Source organism: Rhinichthys klamathensis, unplaced genomic scaffold (genome assembly GCF_029890125.1).
Source record: "Rhinichthys klamathensis goyatoka isolate OS25496 unplaced genomic scaffold, OSU_Roscu_1.1 h1tg000246l_1, whole genome shotgun sequence".
In the NCBI taxonomy this organism is placed as follows: domain Eukaryota; kingdom Metazoa; phylum Chordata; class Actinopteri; order Cypriniformes; family Leuciscidae; genus Rhinichthys; species Rhinichthys klamathensis.
Genome location: NW_026606768.1, coordinates 245,728 through 271,615, shown reverse-complemented (window position 1 = coordinate 271,615; position 25,888 = coordinate 245,728). Strand labels below are relative to the sequence as shown.

Sequence of the window (25,888 nt, the reverse complement as noted above, 5' to 3'; positions counted from 1 at the left end):
TTGATATGGATAGATCAAATGACTAATGATACAATGTATCAATGTGTAAAGAAGTTATTCATATATATTTATAATTAATAATTATTAATAATAATAATGATATATATATATATATATATAGGTATACTTTTTTATTTTTTTATTTTTATTTCAATTAATAAACTTTTTTTTAGTGGATTTAGTTTTAACAATAACAACACTTGTTTGAGAGTGTTTCTTTATTCTCTTCCTCTCTCTTCTTTTTATAGATCTTGGAAGAAGGTGGGGACAGCCAGTCAGAATCAGCCAATCAGTCACTTCAGTCCCCTCTCACTGTCCCACACAGCCTGGGAAACCTCTCCTCATTGGATATGACCAATGATGAGGATCTCCCAACTGACCCCAGCAATTCCTCTGACACTCAGGAAGAGAGTGAGTGAGAGAATTGACCTCAGATTAGACCATTCTCTGTACAGAGTAGATGCATATGTGTTAAGTAGATATGTCCTTGAAAGTCAGACTGATTCATTTGAACACTTTTACTCTCCACAGGTGAGGTGGAGTCTTTCTGTCCAGACCTCAACGGCCGACTGCATATCAACACGGTTGTTCGCATGAGCGTGGACAAGCTCTACGACCTTCTGTTCTCGGACACTCACTTCATACAGCACCTCTTCTCACAACGTCACTTCACTGGTCAGTTTACACTTTTTTTGTAGCTGAGTTTTCCATTCTTGCTACTTCTATATACCTTTTTTTCCAAATTGAATCACTACAGTACAATATTTAATTTAAAATACAAAAATGGTGTAAAAAGACTAGGAATAAATCTAAATTATAAAGTATAATTAATAAATATAGAAAAATGTAAATATGAATGATATTAATTGTATTAAAATATTTTGAATCATATAATCAAAATAGTTTGTTTTATTGTGTCTTTAATATGTTTCCTGATCAGAAAACATTTCTGCTACCTTTTATGCTTTTACATCCCATATTATTCTAACATTAAAAGGGTAGCTAGCTGGATAAGCTATTCTGTTTTTACCGACGTTCCCATTATTATGGTTACAGCAACTTCTCTGATTGGCGGGTCTCTCATCGGAAGTTCAGCAATTAAAGGTAGGGTAGGTAGTTTACGGAGAGGCTACCAATAGCGAGCTAGCTTTGAAAGCATGAGATGCCACGCCTCCAAAACACATGAACCCATACAGCAGGGAGCCAACAAAAGCATCACGAGAGACAGTGTTAATCTACCTCATTTGTCAAAGCAGACAACATTACAATAATAATAAAAAACATAAACAACTTAAAGAGCACTGACCTGTACCACCTGACTGCTGGAGATTCATTTAGGCATTGATAGTGTTGCCAGTGAAATGCATAAACGTCACGAGTTTCCATCTCTTTCAAAATACAGTAGTTATGGCGTGAAAGCAGCATAAGTTCATTGTTTTGGTTCAGGAGGAACTGTAATAGGCGGTGACTGACATCTGTCTAACTCTGCATAGCATTCAGACCAAATGCAATGATTGGGCGAACATTTTATGGTCCTACGCCTTCCACAGACGTTATATATACATATAAAGACGTTTAGACCACTTAACGTAGTGATTGCTATCAGGATGGGAAGAGACTTTCAACCAGCATGACAAAAAAATGTTTCTGGAACAAATTGCCTATCCTGCCTTTAAGCAAATTAAAAGTAAAATTCACACTTATGGATCCTGCATAAGCATATATTATTGTTATACAACCTTGTCTTTAAAAGTTTCTAACATGACACAGTGTCCTAAAACATCATGCATATTTAATTCCAAAGCATATCATGTTTAATTAATTAGTTTGTAGATTTGTAGAAGAACCCGGAAGTCTAATTGTAACTGGTTGTGTAAAATAGGCACATAATATCATAATATCGAAAAGTATAGCCAAAACTAAATAAATGAAATGAACCAAAAGTATAGTCAAGTTATGTTTGCCACAGGCTTTATTTTACACACAAATCGAAAAACCCCATTATTAAACCCCATAGGAAAATCTCAAAGGAATCAGCGGTGAATTAGACCTCCGGGTTCTGACTTCATACCTGCAGCATTCTATTGATTTCCCTGTGAAGATTCTGAATGCCATTTTTTTTTCTCTTCCAGAACCCTACTGTAGTACTCAGTTGCCCTTTAGCATACTTATTGAAATACTGCCCCATATTGCATTGGCGCTCCTCCTAGCATTTGATCTTTGACTGTGTTAACTATTCTATGCATGGCCGATTTGTTATTGCCTTTTCCTGCAGTTTTCAGATTCCACGTGTCCTCATTCCCCCCTCCCTTTTTCTCTTTTCATGCTGTTTGTCCTATTGGGGCCTTTGGAGCAGATAATGAGAACTCACTATTTGGGCTCACTATGTTCTATAGCATAAAGTACCATGGTCTCATTCTTTTTTTCTCTCTTGGTAACTTTATTTACTTTGTACAGCAAATAATGTCAAAAATATTCATGATAGATCAAGAGATGATAGCGTCCGCACCACAGTGTGAGAATTTTTTTTTTTTCATGCTGAGCTCTTTGTCTATGTTGTCTGCATGGATAATTGCCCCCTTCTCTGTGCCCCTGCAAGTGCTCTGACTGTAATCACACATCATTCTTCCTCCCTCTTCTCTAACTGTTCTTTTCTGCTCTCTCTCTCGTGTGATTGGTTCAGATCTCTCTGTGCACGAGTGGCAGCAGGACAGCAGCAGTGGGAACAGCAGTAGAGTTCTGAGTTACACCATCGCCATCAACAACCCGTTGGGCCCAAAAACCGCTCCTGTGGTGGAAACACAGGTGGGTCCACACAGCTCTTTTTCTTTGTTTTTATCTCAGCTGTTCTTCAGTCTCCCTCGTTTTTATTAAAGGGGCAGTTCTCCCAAAAAATGAAAAGCTTGTCATCATTTGCTCACCCCCATGTTGCTCCAAACCTTGTATGTATTTCTTTTTGCCAAACAAAAAAGAAGCTATTTAGACTTTTTGTACAATGAATGTCAGCTGGGTCCAATATTGTTTTGGACCCCATTGTATGAACAAAAACAGTTATTTTGTGTTCCACTATTGAAAGAAAGTCATGCAGGTTTGAAACTATGTGAGGGTGAGTAAATGATGACATCATTTTTAGGTGAAAACTTTCTTTACATTCCTTTACATTTGAAAGAACATAGCCACAAAAATGCATACAACCCTGAAACTAACCCTGAAATTTGATGTAATAGAGTATTATTATTTTATATCCTAGACTATAATGAACACAATTTTTGCAGGTTAAATACAAGTTAAGCTCTACTGACATCACAAAAATATTTCTGACTTTTGACAAAAAAATTTTTTTATAGAGATGCAGTTACAATAGAAGTCTAGGCACTAAGGCATTGCACTAAAATAAGTATTAAAATGCACACTTATATCTGCAATATTTAAACATTATGGTCTGGTTTTACAGACAGGACTTAAATTAAGCCAGGGTTAGGCCTTAGTTCAAGGACATTTATTAATATGCCTTAAAAAATGCATCTTGAGACAAAACAATGGCACTGACATGTTTTAAGATATGTCAGTGCAAGTTACTTTCAGTTAAAACAGTTGAAACATGTATTTTAGTCTGAGACTAGGCTTAAGCCTTGTCTGTGAAACCCGGGGTAAGTATGTTAACATCAGACTAAAATTGCTTTCTAAACTTGTGCAGTTATATTTCATATTCAAATCTTGTCATGACCATGTAAACCTGATAACTCGTGATATGCGCAAAGATACCAGAAACAGATTAAACATTAATATTTTGTAAAGAAACACAGGTTTGCTGTGCTTGTTTGTGGTTCTGCAGAATTAGTTAAAAAAAAAAGTGATTATATATCAAAATTACTATAAATAATCATGATAAAAATAATAATAATTTTACTATTGTAATAATACTATATCACTGTAAATTTCTTTATTTTCAAACATTAAACCATCAAGTTTTTTATTTTGGTGGAAAATCCCAGAAAGAGCCCCTTTTTTATATTTAAATCACAGCATTTGTGATTTGATAATCGCTCTAAGCCATATCTCGGTTGCGCTTTTATTTCAATGAATTGTTCAGCCCTAGTTAATATTAGTTAATACTGTGCCCTATTCACATGGTTTACTTATAACTAGAAGTTCATCTACCTAGAACCTTAAAGCCACCACTAAAACGATTATCCACCTTTTCAGCTCATGCACACATAAACAAACATAAATGCTTAAGAAAAAAACAAGCTTCATATTGCTGCTTTTTAATATTCCCAAATGTTAAAGACTTCCCTTGAAAGTGCATTAATGTAAACACAGTTTTTGTTTTTACGAATTGAGGGACATTTCCTTTCCTTTAATGATGGGTTTAAGCAGATGGTAATGTCAGTTTGGTGTATTTTGTCATGTTGCGCAGACTCTCCACAAGAGCAGCTCCCGGGGGGAGTGTCATGTGGTGGACTCAGAGGTCATAACCTCAGGCATCCCCTACCAGGACTACTTCTACACTGTACACAGATACTGCCTCACCTCTGTCAACAAGCACAAGAGCCGCCTCAGGTAGAACTTCCTGGCCATTGTAATGCACGTATTGTTATGCTTCAAATGCAAACACCGCTGATGGACCCATTGTGTGTGTGTCTGCAGGGTCTCGTCTAATATCTGCTACAGGAAGCAACCGTGGAGTCTTGTGAAAGCTCTGATAGAGAAGAACACTTGGAGCGGCATTGAAGAGTATTACAGACACATGGGTAAGCAGGTTCTCATCTCAGTGTAAACCTTCAATGCGGCATTGGTGCTAAACATTATCCCCTGCATTCATTGTCAGAGACAGAGGTGTGTAAGTTGGAGACGCTGTTACAGTCGGAGGTTTCCGTGGTGAGCTCTGGGGAAGTGCCTTCCGCGGACTCTGCCAAGACGCCCCCCGGCCTGCGCAGACGCAAACGCAATTGTCCGAGACGAGCAGGAGAGCGGGAGAGAGAAAGGGAGGGAGCGGGAGGAGGCGGGGAGCGGGGCGACCGAGGAATTGGAGATGATCGCGAAAGGAGAGAAGCTGGTGAGTCAGTCGACAGAGGAGCATGAGCTGAATTTCATCGAGTCTGGTCATGTGAAACGCATTGACATCTAGTGGTGGAATGTGGAATTGGTTTTACTGGATTTACTGTAATTTTTCTATATTTTATCCTGATTTCCATTGTTTCCAACCTCAGAAGTATGACTGAGAAAAAATATAATCCCAATAATAAAAATAGATATTTTCCATCAAAATAACAGCTCTCTGGTTTAATGATTGAAAGTACGAAAAAATTAAGACAGCCATACTGTTATGTAAAATAAATGATAATAATATTATTAATATTAAATACTATTTTTTACAGTACAATACTATCTTTGTTGATTTTTTTTAAATGTCATTTTAAAATGTACTTAAAAAAACGAATATTTTAAATAATAATAATTAATAATTCAAGTTATTTTTTTAATGAAGACAGCATAATATTAATATATTAATTTTACTGTTGCTCTTTAAAACAATTTGTTCATTATTATTATTAAATACAGTACATCACTATTAATATTGCTAGCAATATGTCTGTATCGATTTGTTTAATAATGATGTAATTGTAATTTAATGAAATAAAACTAATATTTTGAATAACAATATTGAAATATTTTAGAACAGTATAAGATTAACATATCTGTTTGTGCTTTTACTGGAATAAACAAGGATGTGAGTTTTCCGTATTTTCCAACCTGAATGAACCACATGAAGTGTGTAAATCCGAAATAAAATAATCTGAATAAAAAAAATATAAACTTAATATTATAAATAAATATTTTCCTCTACAATTACAGCTCTAATTATATCATTTAATAAAATATATAAATAATAATTTTAATAATAAAAATGAAGAATTGAGGTTTTCCTTCTTTGTTGTAGCTGATCACATGCCTGCTTAATGAGTTCTTTTGCTGTTGTCCAGGTGCTCAATATGTGAAATTGGGAGAGAGGTGGCGAGGCAACAACAGCAGCATCTCCACCATTCTGCTCATTGTGAGCTTCATGTGAGTGTTTTTATCTTTGGCATTCTGTAAAGATCATTGCCTCTGTGTGCATTTGTGTAATGTCAGCGTTAATGTGAGCTGCTGATGTCATCGAACTCCCTTTAGATGAGCAAAATTCAATCTGAGCTCATCAGGTTGTCATCACTGCAGTGACGGCGTCTGTTCTGGTCATGAGGACTTTAAGCTCAGCTCTGATTTCTGAAGATTTTAATGTACCATATTAACTAACACGGTGGACAACACGTTTTGGTGATGTTTATTTTTAGGACAATGAAAGATCTGTCATCTTTTACTCATTCTCATGAACACATTTTCTTCGTTGTAACACAAAATGACATTTTTTGCATTTTTCCATACAATTCAAGCGGATAAGGGTCTGGGACTTTAAAGCTCATTATTCAGTAAATATTAACTTAAATGAGTATATTTTTCACAGAAAGCTATCATACGGCTTTGGAAAAAGTTTGAACATAGCATACAAGTCACTTTAATGGTCATTTTTAGTGCTTAACAGCTCCGGTCCCCATCCACTTTCATTGTATAAAAAGAGCAGCCTGGACATGCTGCTAAATATTTCCTTTGCGTTCCACTAAAGAAAAAAATGAATGTGAGTATATGGTATTAGAAATAATATTTGAGTTAACTATCCCTATTAACACACTTTTCTGTGCATAGTAATATTACACCCCGTTTATAATAACACCAACATCACAACCTAAGGAGTGTCTCTCTCTCTCTCTCTCTCTCTCTCTCTCTCTCTCTCTCTCTCTCTCTCTCTCTCTCTCTCCCTCTCTCTCTCTCTCTCTCTCTCTCTCTCTCTCTCTCTCTCTCTCTCTCTCTCTCTCTCTCTCTCTCTCTCTCTCTCTCTCTCTCTCTCTCTCTCTCTCTCTCTCTCTCTGTCTCTGTCTCTTTCCATTTCTGTTCCTCCCTTCTTTTGCATACTAATATCTCTTTGCTGTTCTTGTCTTTCTCGTCTCGCTTTCCTCGCTTCCTCCTGCGTATAGGATCTGTGTCAGGTAGAGCCTCTGTCTTTGTGCTTCAAGGAAAACACACATATTTTTCATGACACAAAATGAGTACAGACGACTATATTTCAATCTCTTCTGTGTTCCTCCAGTCTGGTGGTTCTGGTGGCTCTGAACATGATGCTGTTCTACAAACTCTGGGCGCTCGAGCGGGCTGCACACACGCTCGAGACCTGGCACTCGTACTCTTTAACTGACAGGTATATTTAAACTAACCGAGTGACTTACACACATAGCGCTTCTTGGCATGCTGATTCGGGAATCTCTCTGTCCGCAGCCCTCTGCCCCAGTCAGCAGGAGAGTGGGCGCAGGTACTGCAGCTCCAGAGGCAGTTCCACCAGGCCCAGTTGAACAAATGGCAGCAGATTTTACAGTCTTCTGTCACACTTCTGGATCAGGTGTGTTCCTGAGCTAAACTTAAACTTAAGATGTTCAGCTCTTCATCAGGCATTCGAAATGTTGTGTTTTCTGAAAAAAGAAATTAGTATTAATAACATCAGAGTGTGAACATTTTTGTCTTTCATCTATACCAGTGATTCTCAACCGCAGGTCCGGGGCCCACTTTCTATTTGTGATTTCCACCCCTGGAAAAAACATGGAAATTAATAAAATATTAAATTGTAATTTTTTCTAATAATGTCAAGCTCAAAACTATTTTATTAAGTCCAAATTATGAGCAAAAATATATATATATACAATGTAAAATCATTAGTGAAAGTGTAAACTCAGAACATTCAGTTATTGAAACTTATGGAATTTAATTATTTATAATTATTGTAATAAATTATTTTAATAAAATACTATTACTATAAATTATATATATATATATAAATTAAATTCCATAAGTTTCAATAACTGAATGTTCTGAGTCTATATATATATATATATATATATATATATACTGTATATGTGTGTGTGGGAAATTATAATATTTAAAAAATTTCCACTCCTAGTTTCTGTAAATGAAACATGCTTTAATGAAAAAGCTGCTCATTTTCCAGAAATGGTGCCCTTCGAATATTGTCTTTGACAATAGCTTCCATCCATTTATTTTTATGCGCATTTTGGGATATCTCGTAAAAGACACTGGATGGAAATTCCAAGATGCGTATAAATTCTAAAAATGCACTCAAAAAACATGCATTCAAATGAGGCGGATACATTTTTTTTATCCGATAAGAGGACATGCGCAAAAACTACAATGGAGACGCATTTACCGAATAAATCCCTCGATGGGGAATTTCAGAATCTCATGTATATCCCTCTTAGAATATTTTGCTTATTGTCTTTATACTTGTGAATGTTCTGTTCTTTAGTGTGAAAAAGCTGGAGAAAGATCCATTGAAAGGTTATATAAAACAAACTTTAGTTCCTGCTGAAAAGAATTATGTAAACCAGTCAAAGCTGCCATGTCTCTCTGAAGTGCCCAAAACCCCTTTAAAAAAAGCAGATCTGCATGATCCGGTGTAACCGGTCCTATTCGACCCGCTTCGAGTGGGATTCTGCTGCTAGCGTGCCTCTTGAGGTTATTAGGCTTTCTTTATGATTAATAAAGAACAAATAAGACAAGGGGCATTTATTATGAAAGTAAAAAGGGTTGATTTTGATTTCTAATGGTTTCCCCCTCTCTAATGTAGATGAAACAGTCTCTGGAGAAGCTCCACGGGGGAATGATCACGCCAGAGGTGCAGCAGGAGTCTGATCCAGCACCAGACACACTGACGGATCAGTGAAGAGCATACGGTAACCCCTTCACACCACCGTTTACTGACTCTGGGCCCTGTGACATAAATCATGGACAGGAGACGGTGCTCTACTCAGTGACATCAACGTTGGGATTGATATGGGTAGCTTTTAGGTTACCCAAGTGCCCCAGCAGCAGCTAGAGGACTACAAACTAACTCAACTCTTCTATCAATCTGATTCTGAACACCACGAACTCTGGGACCGAAGCAATAACACACACGTACGGGAGCGTCTGTGACTTTCAGCTGTGCTGCATCTTGAGCCGTTCTGGTCCGTACTGAGTGTCTGAGGAAGCTCAATGTGAGCTTGTAGAAAACAATTCATCTTGGACCTTTTATTTTTAAAAAGCTTTTTTGAGAGATGCTTTTGAGATTTCAAAGAGGGAAGTGTCTTTCTCTTCTTGAGGAGGTTTGAAATCAACCTCCAGTCTGCTCCGAGAGACCTCTCAACTTGTCTTTTCACAACAAACGTATTTTTGTGTTTTCATGGAAGAGAAATTTCATTTTCTCTTCTGTTTTGTTATTGGTTTGATGATTTCAGAGGTGTTACTGAAACTTGTTGAAAGTGTGTCAGACCATTACAGTATTTATTTAATAGACTTGAATTACAGTCTAACATCATTGTGTTTCTGCTCAAACGAGGACCAATGTAGAAATGGGTGGAACGAGTGGTATAAATATGAATTTCCATTTTTAGCAATAATCACGTGGAAAAATCGTAATGACAATTAGAAGTTAACGTACAAGTAAAATGTGCAGCTGTTAAGATAGAGTATCAGAGTGACGATTGTTTTTACACACTGTTACAATTTTAACCATTGCTTCTTTCTCCCTAATGTTTCAGTTATTATTTTTGTTTTAAATCCCTTTGTATTTATAACTTAGGGGTGAGAGGAGCTGTTTCATGTAGTCGAGGTGTCGGGAAACTTGTAGAGTTTCACTGGAATCAAACTTGAACTGTTCAGAGTTACTTTTAGCTCGAGCAGCTGAACACACACACACACACACAGATTGGAGGACTTCAGTCGTTCCTGGGACAGGACGTTTAGGACCAAGCAGAACTCAAGGTCAGGAGGAGTATGTGATGTACATTTCACTCAGTACTGTGGGCGAATCTCACATAGAACATGTCCATGTGTTTCACCTCAAAATCAAAAGAAAAAATTAAGCATATATATATATATATATATATATATATATATACAGGTATATTTGCATTGTTACAATTTCCTGACAATTAAGCACCCCTCAATTACTGTGAAATGAAAATCATCCTGTCCAGACTATTTTTATTTTCATTTTTAATCAATTTTTATTTGATGAAAATAAGCATTATTTAAAAGCAGTAAAACAAATACTGTCAAGTGGTATAAATGACAATAATATATAAATATATTAATAATTTTAGGTAATTGGACATTATGAAAATATTGTCACAATGCAAAATATTTATTTTTTTCTATTGATTTTAATTTGAAATTCTTGACAGGCTTGGCGAGATTCACCTATGAGTTGATTTTTCTTTTCTTTTCCTCTCTCTGTTTTATGCTTGATTATTTCATTTGGACGGTCTGTTACTGATGATTTTTTGTCCTGCCCTCCAGCCTCAGTGATCTCTCCCTCCTCTGAGTGTGTTATCAGAGTGTCTGTCTGTATGTCTGTCTGCGGGCGCTGCTGTGCAAAGCCCTTGCTGAGTGATGAAAGCATGTGCTATTTATTCGGGTCAGGGAGGGAGAGAGCGAAGGTGGGATGTATTGTATAGACACGATTGTAAAGGTGACTTGTGACAGTCAGAAATGCATAATAAAAATGCCAAAAAAAGTGAAAGTTTGTGTGTATTACTAATTGGAATATAATTTTCTTTTACCTGTGTGTATATACACATACACGCACACACTCACGTAAATGCGTCTCTATAGCACGCATAGTGTATTATCGTGCAATCTATACGCGAAAATGAGTTTTTACACTGCGGTCAAGTGGGCCGCGCGTTGAAAATACACGGTCAAGCCAGCCGCACATTTTTTTTTAGTATCCGCGTCTAATCGTGTACTTACGGTATGGGTGCTGGAAGCGGTCAAAATTGTTTTTAAGACTCTATTTTCCGCTATTTTACATTTTATTAGGACACAAATAATACATTTACATGATTTTTTTTAAAAAGCATGACTGTTTTATTATTATTATAAAGTGTGTAGGCCTATGAGTTACATTAATTATTACATAATATATTCATGTTCATAGTAATATCAATTAACATGAATCATTTTTACATTTTATTGTTAATTTTAATGTTTTTTTAGACACTATTTTCTGCTATTTTCCATCTCATTAGGACACAAATAATACAGTTTTATGATTTAAAAAAACATTACTTTTTTATTATTATTTTAATGTTTGTAGCCCTATATGTGATTCATTAATTATTACACAACTTATTCATTTTCATATTAATGCTAATTATCATACATCATTTTTTTTTTTACATTTTTATTGTTAATTTGAATGTTTATATATATATATATATATATATATATATATATATATATATATATAAAATACTATTGTACTTTATTAACTTTAATGAAATGTAATATTAATGTTAATTATCATACATTTATATTGCATTTTTATTGTTGATTTTAATGTTTTTATATAAAGTATACATTAATTATTATACATAATGTATTAATGTTTATTTATTTATTTTCTTACATTTTTTTATGTTAATGTTAATGGCAAATATTTGGCAAATAAGTGGCAAATGAATACAACAGGCTTTTGGTGGCTTTTAATCTGTCAATTATAATTGAATTGCATATATAAGCTATAAACACCTTTATACAATCTATGAAATATACATTCATACCTGAAGTATGAAATATGATACTCAAAACACACACACACACACACACACGCACACACAAACACACACATATACATTTTATATATAATGGGAGTTTTGCCATTTTACTTCAACTTCTAGCACTTACACCATGTCCCAAAGCTCAAAACTTAAATAAAAAGCTCATTCTTTCTTGATTCCTGTTCAGAGTAACCCTGGCTATTACTGTATTTATTTTCAAGTCATGTTACTGTATAGTTTTGGAGAAAAGTAAAGGCAAACTCAACCCCATCCATCAAAGTGCATTATAGCACTTTACACCATGTCATATATTCCAACACTCATAAACAGTGTTCCTTCATAGGTTTGCCCATTCTTTCATTTGATTCCTGTTCAGAGTGACCCTGACTATTACTGTATTTATTATCAAGTAATTTTACTGTATAGTTTTGGAGAAAAGTAAAGGCAAACTCGCCCCAATCATCAAACTGCATTGTAGCACTTACACCATGTCCCATGTTCAAACACTCATAAAAAGTGTTCCTTCATAGGTTTGCTCATTTGTTCATTGGATTCCTGTTCAAAGTGACCCTGACTATTACTGAAATTATTTTCAGGTAATTTTACTGTATAGTTTTGGAGAAGAGTAAAGGCAAACTCACCCCAATCATCAAACTGCATTGTAGCACTTACACCATGTCCCATGTTCAAACACTCATAAAAAGTGTTCCTTCATAGGTTTGCTCATTCATTCATTTGATTCCTGTTCAGAGTGACTCTGACTATTACTGTAATTATTTTCAGGTAATTTTACTGTATAGTTTTGGAGAAAAGTAAAGGCAAACTCACCCCAATCATCAAACTGCATTGTAGCACTTACACCATGTCCCATGTTCAAACACTCATAAAAAGTGTTCCTTCATAGGTTTGCTCATTTGTTCATTGGATTCCTGTTCAGAGTGACCCTGACTATTACTGTAATTATTTTCAGGTAATTTTACTGTATGGTTTTGGAGAAGAGTAAAGGCAAACTCACCCCAATCATCAAACTACATTATAGCACTTACACCATGTCCCATGTTCAAACACTCATAAAAAGTGTTCCTTCATAGGTTTGCTCATTCATTCATTTGATTCCTGTTCAGAGTGACTCTGACTATTACTGTATTTCTTATCAAGTAATTTTACTGTATAGTTTTGGAGAAAAGTAAAGGCAAACTCACCCCAATCATCAAACTGCATTGTAGCACTTACACCATGTCCCATGTTCAAACACTCATAAAAAGTGTTCCTTCATAGGTTTGCTCATTTGTTCATTGGATTCCTGTTCAGAGTGACCCTGACTATTACTGTAATTATTTTCAGGTAATTTTACTGTATGGTTTTGGAGAAGAGTAAAGGCAAACTCACCCCAATCATCAAACTGCATTGTAGCACTTACACCATGTCCCATGTTCAAACAATCATAAAAAGTGTTCCTTCATAGGTTTGCTCATTCATTCATTTCATTCCTGTTCAGAGTGACCCTGACTATTACTGTAATTATTTTCAGGTAATTTTACTGTATGGTTTTGGAGAAGAGTAAAGGCAAACTCACCCCAATCATCAAACTACATTATAGCACTTACACCATGTCCCATGTTCAAACACTCAAAAAAAGTGTTCCTTCATAGGTTTGCTCATTCATTCATTTCATTCCTGTTCAGAGTGACTCTGACTATTACTGTATTTCTTATCAAGTAATTTTACTGTATAGTTTTGGAGAAGAGTAAAGGCAAACTCACCCCAATCATCAAACTGCATTGTAGCACTTACACCATGTCCCATGTTCAAACAATCATAAAAAGTGTTCCTTCATAGGTTTGCTCATTCATTCATTTGATTCCTGTTCAGAGTGACTCTGACTATTACTGTATTTATTATCAAGTAATTTTACTGTATAGTTTTGGAGAAAAGTAAAGGCAAACTCACCCCAATCATCAAACTGCATTGTAGCACTTACACCATGTCCCATGTTCAAACACTCATAAAAAGTGTTCCTTCATAGGTCTGCTCATTTGTTCATTGGATTCCTGTTCAGAGTGACCCTGACTATTACTGTAATTATTTTCAGGTAATTTTACTTTATAGTTTAGGAGAAGAGTAAAGGCAAACTCACCCCAATCATCAAACTGCATTCTAGAACTTACACCATGTCCCATGTTCAAACACTCATAAAAACTGTTCCTTCATAGGTTTGCTCATTCATTCATTTGATTCCTGTTCAGAGTGACTCTGACTATTACTTTATTTATTATCAAGTAATTTTACTGTACAGTTTTGGAGAAAAGTAAAGGCAAACTCACCCCAATCATCAAACTGCATTGTAGCACTTACACCATGTCCCATGTTCAAACACTCATAAAAACTGTTCCTTCATAGGTTTGCTCATTTGCTCATTGGATTCCTGTTCAGAGTGACCCTGACTATTACTGTAATTATTTTCAGGTAATTTTACTGTATAGTTTTGGAGAAGAGTAAAGGCAAACTCACCCCAATCATCAAACTGCATTGTAGCACTTACACCATGTCCCATGTTCAAACACTCATAAAAAGTGTTCCTTCATAGGTTTGCTCATTTGTTCATTGGATTCCTGTTCAGAGTGACCCTGAATATTACTGTAATTATTTTCAGGTAATTTTACTGTATAGTTTTGGAGAAGAGTAAAGGCAAACTCACCCCAATCATCAAACTGCATTCTAGCACTTACACCATGTCCCATGTTCAAACACTCATAAAAAGTGTTCCTTCATAGGTTTGCTCATTTGTTCATTGGATTCCTGTTCAGAGTGACCCTGACTATTACTGTAATTAATTTCAGGTAATTTTACTGTATAGTTTTGGAGAAGAGTAAAGGCAAACTCACCCCAATCATCAAACTGCATTGTAGCACTTACACCATGTCCCATGTTCAAACACTCATACAAAGTGTTCCTTCATAGGTTTGCTCATTTGGTCATTGGATTCCTGTTCAGAGTGACCCTGACTATTACTGTAATTAATTTCAGGTAATTTTACTGTATAGTTTTGGAGAAGAGTAAAGGCAAACTCACCCCAATCATCAAACTGCATTGTAGCACTTACACCATGTCCCATGTTCAAACACTCATACAAAGTGTTCCTTCATAGGTTTGCTCATTTGGTCATTGGATTCCTGTTCAGAGTGACCCTGACTATTACTGTAATTAATTTCAGGTAATTTTACTGTATAGTTTTGGAGAAGAGTAAAGGCAAACTCACCCCAATCATCAAACTGCATTGTAGCACTTACACCATGTCCCATGTTCAAACACTCATAAAAAGTGTTCCTTCATAGGTTTGCTCATTCATTCATTTGATTCCTGTTCAGAGTGACTCTGACTATTACTGTATTTATTATCAAGTAATTTTACTGTATAGTTTTGGAGAAAAGTAAAGGCAAACTCACCCCAATCATCAAACTGCATTGTAGCACTTACACCATGTCCCATGTTCAAACACTCATAAAAAGTGTTCCTTCATAGGTTTGCTCATTCATTCATTTGATTCCTGTTCAAAGTGACTCTGACTATTACTGTATTTATTATCAAGTAATTTCACTGTATAGTTTTGGAGAAAAGTAAAGGCAAACTCACCCCAATCATCAAACTGCATTGTAGCACTTACACCATGTCCCATGTTCAAACACTCATAAAAAGTGTTCCTTCATAGGTTTGCTCATTTGTTCATTGGATCCCTGTTCAGAGTGACCCTGACTATTACTGTAATTATTTTCAAGTAATTTTACTTTATAGTTTTGGAGAAGAGTAAAGGCAAACTCACCCCAATCATCAAACTGCATTCTATCACTTACACCATGTCCCATGTTCAAACACTCATAAAAAGTGTTCCTTCATAGGTTTGCTCATTCGTTCATTGGATTCCTGTTCAGAGTGACCCTGACTATTACTGTAATTATTTTCAGGTAATTTTACTGTATAGTTTTGGAGAAAAGTAAAGGCAAACTCAGTCACTAGTGCATTCTATCACTTAACACTATGTCTCATGTTCAAACACTCATAAAAACTGTTCCTTCATAGGTTTGCTCATTCTTTCAATATATTCCTGTTCAGAGTGACCCTGACTATTACTGTATTTATTATCAAGTCATTTTACTGTATAGTTTTGGAGAAAAGTAAAGGCAAACTCACCCCAAACATCAAAGTGCTTTCTATCACTTACACCATGTCCCATTTTCAAACACTCATAAAAAGTGTTCCTTCATAGGTTTTCTCATTCTCTCATTTGATTACTGTTCAGAGTGACTCTGACTATTACTGTATTTATTATCAAGTAATTTTACTCTATAGTTTTGGAGAAAAGTAAAGGCAAACTCACCTCAATCATCAAAGTGCATTCTAGCACCTGCACCATGTCCCATGTTCAAACACTCATAAAAACTGTTGCTTTATAGGTTTGTTCATTCTTTCAATATATTCCTGTTCAGAGTGACTCTTAATATTACTGTAATTATTTTCAAGTCATTTTACTGTATAGTTTTGGAGAAAAGTAAAGGCAAACTCACCCCAATCATCAAAGTGCATTCTGTCACTTACACCACGTCCCATTTTCAAACACTCATAAAAAGTGTTCCTTCATAGGTTTGTCCTTCATCAAAAAATTATCCTATAATTTTGTATCCATTGTCAACGCAGTTCAGCTGCAGCAGACCATGAGCGGGCTAGCTAGCAGCTCATTGGTTCGCTCACAGAGAACTGCTTAAGCCTATGAGGAGACGCGAATGAACTCTCGGCCAATGAGAGTCTGACCTGCTCTCATTGCGTCATAGCCCGCCGAAACGGGCGTGGTCAGAGAGTATAAATTAGCGTCCCCAGGCTGTAAACTCTGATTTTCATCTCTTCAGCGAGGCTACACGCATCTGCTGATCCTGAGAGAAGCGGCCGTCGTTAAAAAAGGCAACTCTAGCGAGCATCTGGGAGACTGAGGAAGCCGGCCGTCTTCGCCACCTTCAGCCGTCCTGCGAGCTAGCGCCATCCGACGGATTTGTATCCTTTTTACAAAAAGCTTCCTATACTTATTTGTATCTAAAAGAGCCGAGCGTCTTTTTAAAGATGTCTCGTAAATCCTCCTGCGGTTCTTGCCGCGCTCCCCTCGAGACTGGAGACCACCACGTCATCTGCGCTCTCTGCCTCGGATTGGAGCACGCCGAGCTCGCCCTCGCCGATGGCGGCTGCGATCTCTGCGAGGACATGCCGTTGTCGACCCTGCGGGCTCGACTTCAGGCCACTAAAGTTGCTTCCGCGCCGCCTCTGACTTCGCCGCGGAAGAAGAAACGCCGCTCTCAGAGGCCGCCGGAACCCCAGCTAGAAGCGTTCATCCCGCCGGAGCCTGTCGCCTCCCGCTCTCCTTCTCCGCCGCTTCCGGACATACAGTTGCCGCCGAGTGGCCGCTCTGTCGCCTCCGATGACGCCGCGGACATTAAGGAAACCTGTTCGCTTCTCGCTTCAGACAGTGAGGAATGGTCCGGTTCTCACGCCTCCTCGGCCCGAGAATCCTCTGGGACCCGCGCTGGAATCGAGGAGGAATTAGTGCGCCTCCTCTCACAGGCCGTCGAACGCCTCGGGCTCGATTGGTCCCCTCCCCCCGAGCAGACCATCAACCGTATGGACGGCAGCTACTTCCGCCAGCGCTCGACTCCCGTCACTAAACGGGCCGCGCCCTTCCTGCCTGAACTGCACGCGGAACTCACGAAGTCCTGGAATGCCCCGCTCTCTGCTAGAACTCGCTCTGACTCTTCCGCCCCGCTTCGCGTTGTGGACGGAGCCGCAGAAAAGGGCTATCTCTCCATTCCCCCTGTAGAGGACCTGGTCGCCGCACATTTATGCCCGCCTTCTATGAGATGGCGCTCATCTCCTGTGCTTCCCTTTAAAGCCTGCAGACCGACTTTAAGCTTTCACGCTTGTTTGTTTGTTTATTCACAATACAACACACATTACAATAGTACAGTTTGAAGATACAAAGTAGGTTAAGTATCATGAAATGGGTCTCCCAAAGAAGCTAAAAAGCTTATAAATAGCTGGTACATGGTTCTTGTACAAGTAATTATAGACAAGGTACAGTGGGAACACAATAAGTGCACACAGGGAATACCACAACATACGTATTAACAACATACTCACTCATACAATCATACACACATCCCAGTAATCCATGAAAGTCAGTTTTAGAATTAGATATAGGTTAATAAGAACTTATGTTTTAATTGTCTTTTGAAGTTGGAGATAGTGGGCAACACCTTAAGACCATCATCAATCCCGTTCCAGATCTGCGGCCCCTTACAAACAACACTCATACTGGTGCGCACATGTCGGCGGTATTTTCCGAATATAAGTGGTTTGATTCTCGTTTGGTATGTATGCCGGGGGCTGTAGATAGGAACAAGACTACTCAACCTAGGGTTCAGGCTATTTACGATTTGAAACATTAGACAGGCATTATGATATTTATTTAGCTCAGCCAGTCTTAATATCTTAAAGTGATAAAAAAAGGGGCGGGTCGGGGAATTTATCTCCGACCAGGACAGAGCCCGTATGGCTTTCTTTTGCAAGGTTTCGAGTTTTTTTAGATGACTTGTAAAGGTGTTGCACCATATCACATTACAATAGATAAGATGTGGTTCAAAGAGAGTTTTATACATCATCATAAGGGCAGACAGAGGAAGAAAGTGCCTGATCTTATAAAACAAGCCAACATACTTTGATAATTTATTTACTAGATGGTCAATATGACATTTAAAGCTAAGAGATTCATCAATGAGGACCCCCAAAAATTTTGTTGAGTATACTCTTTTTATTACCTGCCCATTGATTTTAATCAGGCATTGTGCAGTGTTTTTTAAAAAAGCTGATTTTTTGTTCGCATTAAATAAGATGAAATTTGTTTTGCTAATATTTAATGACAGTTTGTTACATTTAAACCAGGAGTCAACTTTAGTTAACTCTGAGTTTACTATATCTTGTAGTATATGTGGGTTTCTGTGTGATGCAAATAGATTTGTGTCGTCAGCAAAATTTATTTTATGAAATATTTTAGAGGAATTTATAAAATCATTTATGTATATAATGAATAGAAGTGGACCCAAGATTGAACCTTGGGGGACCCCATAGATTATAGGTATACAAGTAGAGTTTTGATCATCGACATGGACATACTGTTCCCTCTCATTTAGATAACTTCTGAACCATTCAAGTGCTAGACCTCTGATACCATAATGATGTAATTTGTATAAGATATCAAGATATCAGATATCAAAGTCAATGGTGTCAAATGCTTTTGATAGGTCCAAGAAGACACCAACACCGCATTTTCCCTCTTCAATACAGTCATTAATTTGTTCTATTAAGTCGAGTATTGCCATACAGGTTGTGCTCTTTTTTCTAAAACCATATTGTGAAGGGACAAGAATATCCAATTTGTCAAGATAACCACTAAGTCTATTGTGTACCACTTTCTCCATTACTTTAGAGAAAGTGGGTAGAATTGATATGGGCCGGTAATTGCTCATATCATTTCTGTCACCAGATTTAAAAATTGGGATTATCTTAGCAATTGTTGTCATTTTTGGTACAGTACCAGTAAATAAAGAAAGATTAATACAATGAGCCAATGGTTCTACAATAATGTTCGCTACTGCCTTCATGATCCTACTGCATATTCCATCCACACCAGCTGAGCATGAGCTCCTCAAGTCCAAAATGATCTTGAGGAGTTCAGTACCGTCTGTTGGCATCATAAAAAATGAGTGAGTGTAGCTACCAGAGAGAAAGTGCTTAAAGGTGACATCCTGGGGTTGGCTTATCTTTTTAGACAAATTTGCACCTATTGAAGCAAAATGATCATTAAAAGTCTGTGTTAGATCAGCTTTGGCATCACCAATGTCAGGTAGAACAGTCGGTTTATGCCTCCTATTAAGAACTTCATTTAGAACATTCCATGTCCTCCTGCAGTCCCCCTGCGAACCTTTTAACAGTTCGGTATAGTGAATTCGTTTTCTTATTCTTATGATCTGTGTTAGTTTATTTTTATATGAAATATATTTCTCTTTTTTTAAGATAGAAGGGCTTTTTATGTAAGATTTATAAAGCTTAGCTTTATATTTAATTGACTTCAAAATCCCCTTTGTGATCCAAGGGTTCTGGAGAGTAGTACTGCATCTGACAGTCTTCTCGGGAATTGTGTCCTTGATGGAATCTTGAATAATCTTTATCAGACTGTCATATGCAGCATCAGGAGTCACACTGTCATAGACAGAGTCCCATGACTTTGCCTGTAAGTTAACAGTTAAATGTTGTAAGGTTCTCTCATTGATTATTTTAGATTTAATTTTAAAGAGTGAAGGAGAGAATGATTTATCAGAACCAAAGAATATTACAATGGGAAAATGGTCTGTAATGTCAGACTGCACAACTCCTGTCTCCAACTTAGTATTTTGAATATTAGTCACGATATTATCAATAATAGTTTTAGATGTCGGTGTAACTCTAGTAAATCTGTTAATGGTGGGGAAAAAGGAGAAGGAATGCAATGTGTTCATGAAGTCGTGTTTTGCCCCATCTTCCTTAGAAATATCAATGTTATAGTCACCAAGAAGTATGCAGTCCTTTTTTAGCTTATTCAATTTGTGTAATAGATCTTCCAATTTACTGCAAAATATGTCAAGAGCAATATCTGGTGGACGATAGATAACACCGGCAATAAATGTTTTGTCAGACGTGTTAATCTCAATAAACAAAGACTCACAGTGGTCATCCTCTAAACAAAAATTACAGATATTGACTTGGAGACAGCTCTTGACGAAAAGGCAGACCCCTCCACCTATCCTATTAGGTCTGTTCTTAATGTATAGATTATACCCATCGAGATTAAGTAAATCGACATTTGAAAAGTCATTTAGCCAAGTTTCACTACATCCAATAACATCAAAATGACAGCTTAAGTTAGATAACAGGAAAGCTAAATCAGAGTGATGTTTGTTTAGGCTTCTGATGTTTAAATGTAACAGTGAATAATTATATATATCATTTAATGGTTTTAAATTTTCAAGGTCAAAAACATTACAACTGATTTTTCCACCCATATCAATGCAGTGCTGAGAATCTCCAACGATATTAAGATCATCAAAGCCCATATAAACAGTACAAATTGATCATGGAATTTTCTGGAATTACATTGAAACATTGACACTGCAATAACCGCAAACGCCAACGGAGCAACCACACGCATACGCATACACACAACATATACATAAAAAAATATTGTAGTACCATTGTGTAGTAATTTGTACCACGCCACAGTCATCAGCAACAACTTGCAATGAAAAGAAAAAAAAGAAGAAATAATAATAACTATAATAAATAATTATAATAAATAATAAATATCTCCCGTTTTTGGGCGACCTGTGATCTTATGCGTTCCGCGAGGGCAAGGAGACAATAAAGGCTTCAGCCTCAGCTACCGTTGGAAAATGTTTCCTACCTCCTGACTCCATCTTGATGTAAAGCCTGGCCGGGTACAGCAGGGCCGGCTTAAACCCTCGCTCGTACAACTCCGACATGACCACCTTGAACTCGTTCCGCTGCTGCACGACCTCTGGAGGATAATCCTCAAACACAAGGATGGAATGATCCCGGAATTTCAGCCTACCCCTCATGGACCGGGCATGACGGATGATCTTGTCCTTTACCTGGAACCTGAGGAGACGGATGATGACCGGTCTTGGCCGCTGGTTGGGTGCAGGTTTAAGTGCCAGGGCTCTATGGGCCCGTTCACATTCCACAGGCGAATTTAGGACCCCTCCAAAGACCTCCTCGAGCATCTTTGTGAAAAAAACTGTCGGTTGTATCCCCTCCACGGATTCAGGTACACCGATTACTCTGATGTTGTTACGCCGACTTCGTGATTCGAGGTCGACAACTTTAATTGCTAGTTTAGCATGGTCCGTCTGGAGCTTAGCGATAGCTTCATTTGCAGCTTTCAGGCGTATCTCTCGCGCGTCACCTTCGCTCTCAAGAATTTCAAGTTTCTCAGCGTGTTCTGTCACTGCATTTATGACACAGTTCAATTTGGTCTCAAGAGCTGAGAAAGTTTGTTTGAAATCCTCGGAGATGGCAGTTCGATGAGACTCAAGCAGGTGGGTGAGTGACGCCATGGTGACTGCCTCGGCGTTTGAGTCGGTTTGCACCGCTTTAGCTTTCGGCATAGTTGTTGCAGATCAGCAAGATAGTAAATCCACCACTTTTGGATAGTTTTAGGAGCGAGTTAGGTTACAATCGTTGAGATTAATGAGCGAACATTTGCAAATGCAAGAGCGCGAGACGCAGCGTGCTTCACTTGTTACCACATCACGTGACCACCTCCCTTAACGCCCGCGCTTACTCAGCCGCCGGCCAAGCTGCCTCTGCACTTCACCATTTACTTCGTGAATGGGACGAGAGCGGAAAAAATCCCCCCACAGTTGCGGATTTGAGGAGCGCCACGGACATTGCCCTTCGTGCTACAAAATCTGCTGCTCAAGCCCTGGGGAAATGCATGGCCGCCATTTGTGTGTCTGAAAGACATTTGTGGCTCACACTCGCCGACATGGGAGATTCTGAGCGCGCCGCCTTTCTCAATGCCCCGCTCTCTCCATCCGGCCTCTTCGGATCTGCTGTCACGGGTATCGTTGACCGTTTCTCCGAAGTGCAGAAAGCCTCTCAGGCCATGAATCTTTTTCTGCCTTGTCGCGCTAGCTCCTCTGCAGGCAGCTCACGTGACCAGCCTCCTGCACGAGCCCCACTCCAGCGCCCAGCTCAGCACAGTCAGACTTCTCAGCGACGCCAGGGCGGCCGCCCTCGTTCTCGCTCTGACAGCCGCCACAGACCGCCGCCTCCTCGGGGGCCTCGGCCTAGGATCACGCTGAAACCTGATCACTCGAAGTCTGCCTAGCACAGCTGAGAAAAAGACGGCGCTCTCCCGCCGCGGCCGGACCGCCGTCAAAGTTTCGCCCTTTGTTAGTCCCCGCTCACGCGGCTACTACAGCAGTGTACCCCGCCATTACCAAGCCGGTCCCCTTTCCCGCTTGCATGAGCACAAACGCCGGTTTCACGGCGACCCAGAGAAATCTCAATAAGAGCATAAAAGCCTCCTGTGTAGAAAATGTGCCCACAACACTGTGTTCACTCATACACAAAAGCATTTCAGTTCCCGTGTTTCTCACAGAGCCCACTCTCATAAAGCGGTTCCAACCCGCTCGAGTTTCAGAGAACAGAAGCGCGCCCACGAGCCTGTGTGCGCGTCCCACCTCTGCTCACTCTGTTACACGGCCCTTAAACTCCTCTCTGGTTGTTAGTCCCGCTGTCATAAACACTTTGAGCACGCTCGCGCAGCCCGCTATGTGCAGCAACGGGGACCATGTACCCATTCACCCCTTAGCGTTACGCTTCAAAGCGTGGGAAGCTATTCCGGGAATTTCCCAGTGGGTGCTAAACACAATAAGGCTAGGCTATCGCTTACGCTTTCACCGCCGCCCTCCACGTTTTCGAGCGCGGCTAGAAACTATTGTGAACCCAGAAGCAGTGACACTGTTCAGAGATAGCAAAACTATTGTGCAAAAGGGCTATAGAGAGAGTTCCTCTGTCTATGAGCGAGTCTGGGTTTTACGGCCGTTATTTTCTGGTTCCCAAGAAAGATGGTGGCCTCAGACCAATCTTAGACCTCAGATTTCTGAACAAAGTTCTCAAGAAGAGACCGTTCAAAATGCTTACTATCAGAAAACTCCTCACGCAGGTGCGCCAGGGGGACTGGTTCATTTCACTAGATCTGAAAGATGCTTACTTTCAGATTCAAATAAATCCCCTTCACAGGCCATTCTTACGTTTCGCCTTCGAAGGCCAGGTTTATCAATACACCGTCCTTCCGTTCAGTCTATCCCTAGCACCCCGTACGATCACGAGGTGCTTGGATGCGGCGCTCGCCCCCCTGCGGAGTCAGGGGCTGCCAATACTGAACTTTTTGGACGACTGGCTGATTTTGGCACAATCACAGAGAGAGCTACTGTCTCATCGTACAGTTCTCCTCGACCATCTGAAAGCTTTGGGCCTCTCTGTCAACTGGACAAAGAGTGCACTACAACCCAGTCAGACTATCTCCTTCTTGGGTATAGAGCTAGACTCGGTCACGATGACGGCTCGTCTGTACGCCGTGTTCAGCGTCTCGCCGCATCTTTTCAGATGAACAGACTCACACCTCTGAAAACTTTTCAGAAGCCGTTGGGTTACATGGCCTCAGCCTCCGCGGTGCTCCAGCTGGGGTTACTGCGCATGCGCCCGCTTCAGCTCTGGTTGAAGAGCCGTGTGTCTCACCGTGCGTGGACCACGGGTCGCCAGCTGATAAAGGTAACGCAGACCTGTATCACAGCTCTAAAGCCATGGACTGTGGCAGAATGGTTTCGGCGGGGCGTTTCCATGGGGACCCTTTCTCGCCGAAAAGTCATCTCGACAGACGCATCCAACACGGGTTGGGGTGCGGTCTGCGAGGGCCCACCCACCTTCGGCCCCTGGTCAGCTCAGGAGAGCCTCCTCCACATAAACTGTTTGGAGATGCTGGCGGTCGAGAACGCGTTCACGCACTTTCTTCCGCGCATTCACGGTCACCACGTGCTGATCCGTTCGGACAATATAGCCGTGGTCTCCTATCTTAACCGTCAGGGCGGAGTCAGATCCAGGAATCTCTTCCGGCTGACAGAACGCATCTTAGTTTGGTCTCAGTGTCACCTGCTCTCGCTCAGAGCGACGCACGTGCCGGGTCATCTGAACGACGGTCCAGACAGTCTGTCCAGGAACCCCATTCCCCCCGAGGAATGGTCCCTGCACACTCTTACAGTCCAAAAGCTGTGGCGAATATTCGGCAGAGCAGAGGTGGACCTCTTCGCCTCAGTAGAGAACACCCACTGCCCAACATTTTTCTCAAAGAGCGAGGACGCGCTAGCCCAGACCTGGCCCAGCCGCCCGCTTTATGCATTCCCGCCGGTTTCTCTGCTACCACAGGTGCTTCACCTGGGAAGGGAAACACACCACTCGGTGCTCCTCATAGCCCCGCGTTGGGAGGGTCAGACTTGGTTTCCGGAGCTCACTCAGCTGTCACAGACAGCCCCGTGGCCCATTCCAATCAGAGCAGATCTCCGCTCCCAAGCTCGCGGCACGATCTGGCATCCCCACCCAGAGCGCTGGGCGCTACATGCGTGGGTGATCAACAACTACCCGTTGCTTTGCCAGAGGGAGTGTTAAACACGATCATACAGGCTAGAGCGGCTTCTACTAGAAGGCTCTATGCGTCTAAAGGGTCTGTGTTCTCTAAATGGTGCACCGACAGAAACTTGGACCCACGGTTATGCGAGTGTAGCCGGCGCGGTCTGCACTTCGCCGACTACTGCGTTGTGTTCTGGTGCGCTGAAGACAGGACACTGACTTTCCTCAAGGCACTTTATTTGGCTCAACTGTTACATTTCAAAGAGAGCAAAATTCAGGATTCTATCATCGAGCAGAATCAGTCTCTCTTAATCATGTAGAATGCAGACTGAGAAAAGAACGCTAAAATTCAGTATATGACCTCACATCCAATAGAGGGCGCACATACACAACAAATAACTCTCCCAATACCTATAAGCTACCATGACATAACTGAACAATACAGTATTTTGGTGAAATAAACTCACAACCAATAGAAAATAAAAGGTTACAAAAATATTTGTCATTCTTTGACCTGTTACACGAGGTTCCTTCCTTGCTAGTTTTTCTCCAAGAGATGTTGGACAAGGTCAGGTCCCCGTCCACTCTCAAGGTGTATGTGGCATCCGTCGCAGCGTTCGTTGAACCCCGGCGCGGCCAGTCACTGGGCAAAGATGGCTTGGTCATCTGCTTCCTCAGAGGAGCTAGAAGGATGAACCCCCTACGCCCCCCTTCGGTGCCGATGTGGGACCTTTCCATAGTTCTCGAAGCCATAAAAGCCCCTCCATTCGAACCGCTAAACACCGTGGACCTCAAATACCTTTCGCTCAAAACAGTTTTTCTGCTCGCGCTCGCGTCAGTAAAACGTGTGGGAGACCTTCACGCGCTGTCCATTAGCGCTTCCTGTCTCGAGTTTGGGCCCA

The 25,888-nt window shown here is 39.8% G+C and overlaps 1 protein-coding gene across 3 annotated transcripts in view; it reads left to right on the top strand.

The window, feature by feature from the left end:
* gramd1a (GRAM domain containing 1A) overlaps nucleotides 1-10,666 on the top strand; it is a 29,363-nt gene extending 18,697 nt beyond the window's left edge. For all 3 annotated transcript variants that reach the window (XM_056266175.1, XM_056266174.1, XM_056266176.1), the window contains exons 10-19: nucleotides 249-411; nucleotides 532-675; nucleotides 2,684-2,805; nucleotides 4,421-4,563; nucleotides 4,651-4,754; nucleotides 4,832-5,059; nucleotides 5,988-6,069; nucleotides 7,187-7,294; nucleotides 7,372-7,492; nucleotides 8,732-10,666. In XM_056266175.1, coding sequence (XP_056122150.1) covers nucleotides 249-411; nucleotides 532-675; nucleotides 2,684-2,805; nucleotides 4,421-4,563; nucleotides 4,651-4,754; nucleotides 4,832-5,059; nucleotides 5,988-6,069; nucleotides 7,187-7,294; nucleotides 7,372-7,492; nucleotides 8,732-8,827 — 1,311 coding nt within the window. In that variant the 3' untranslated portion in view covers nucleotides 8,828-10,666. The remainder of the gene's footprint in view (nucleotides 1-248; nucleotides 412-531; nucleotides 676-2,683; nucleotides 2,806-4,420; nucleotides 4,564-4,650; nucleotides 4,755-4,831; nucleotides 5,060-5,987; nucleotides 6,070-7,186; nucleotides 7,295-7,371; nucleotides 7,493-8,731) is intronic.
* Nucleotides 10,667-25,888: the final 15,222 nt, after the last annotated feature.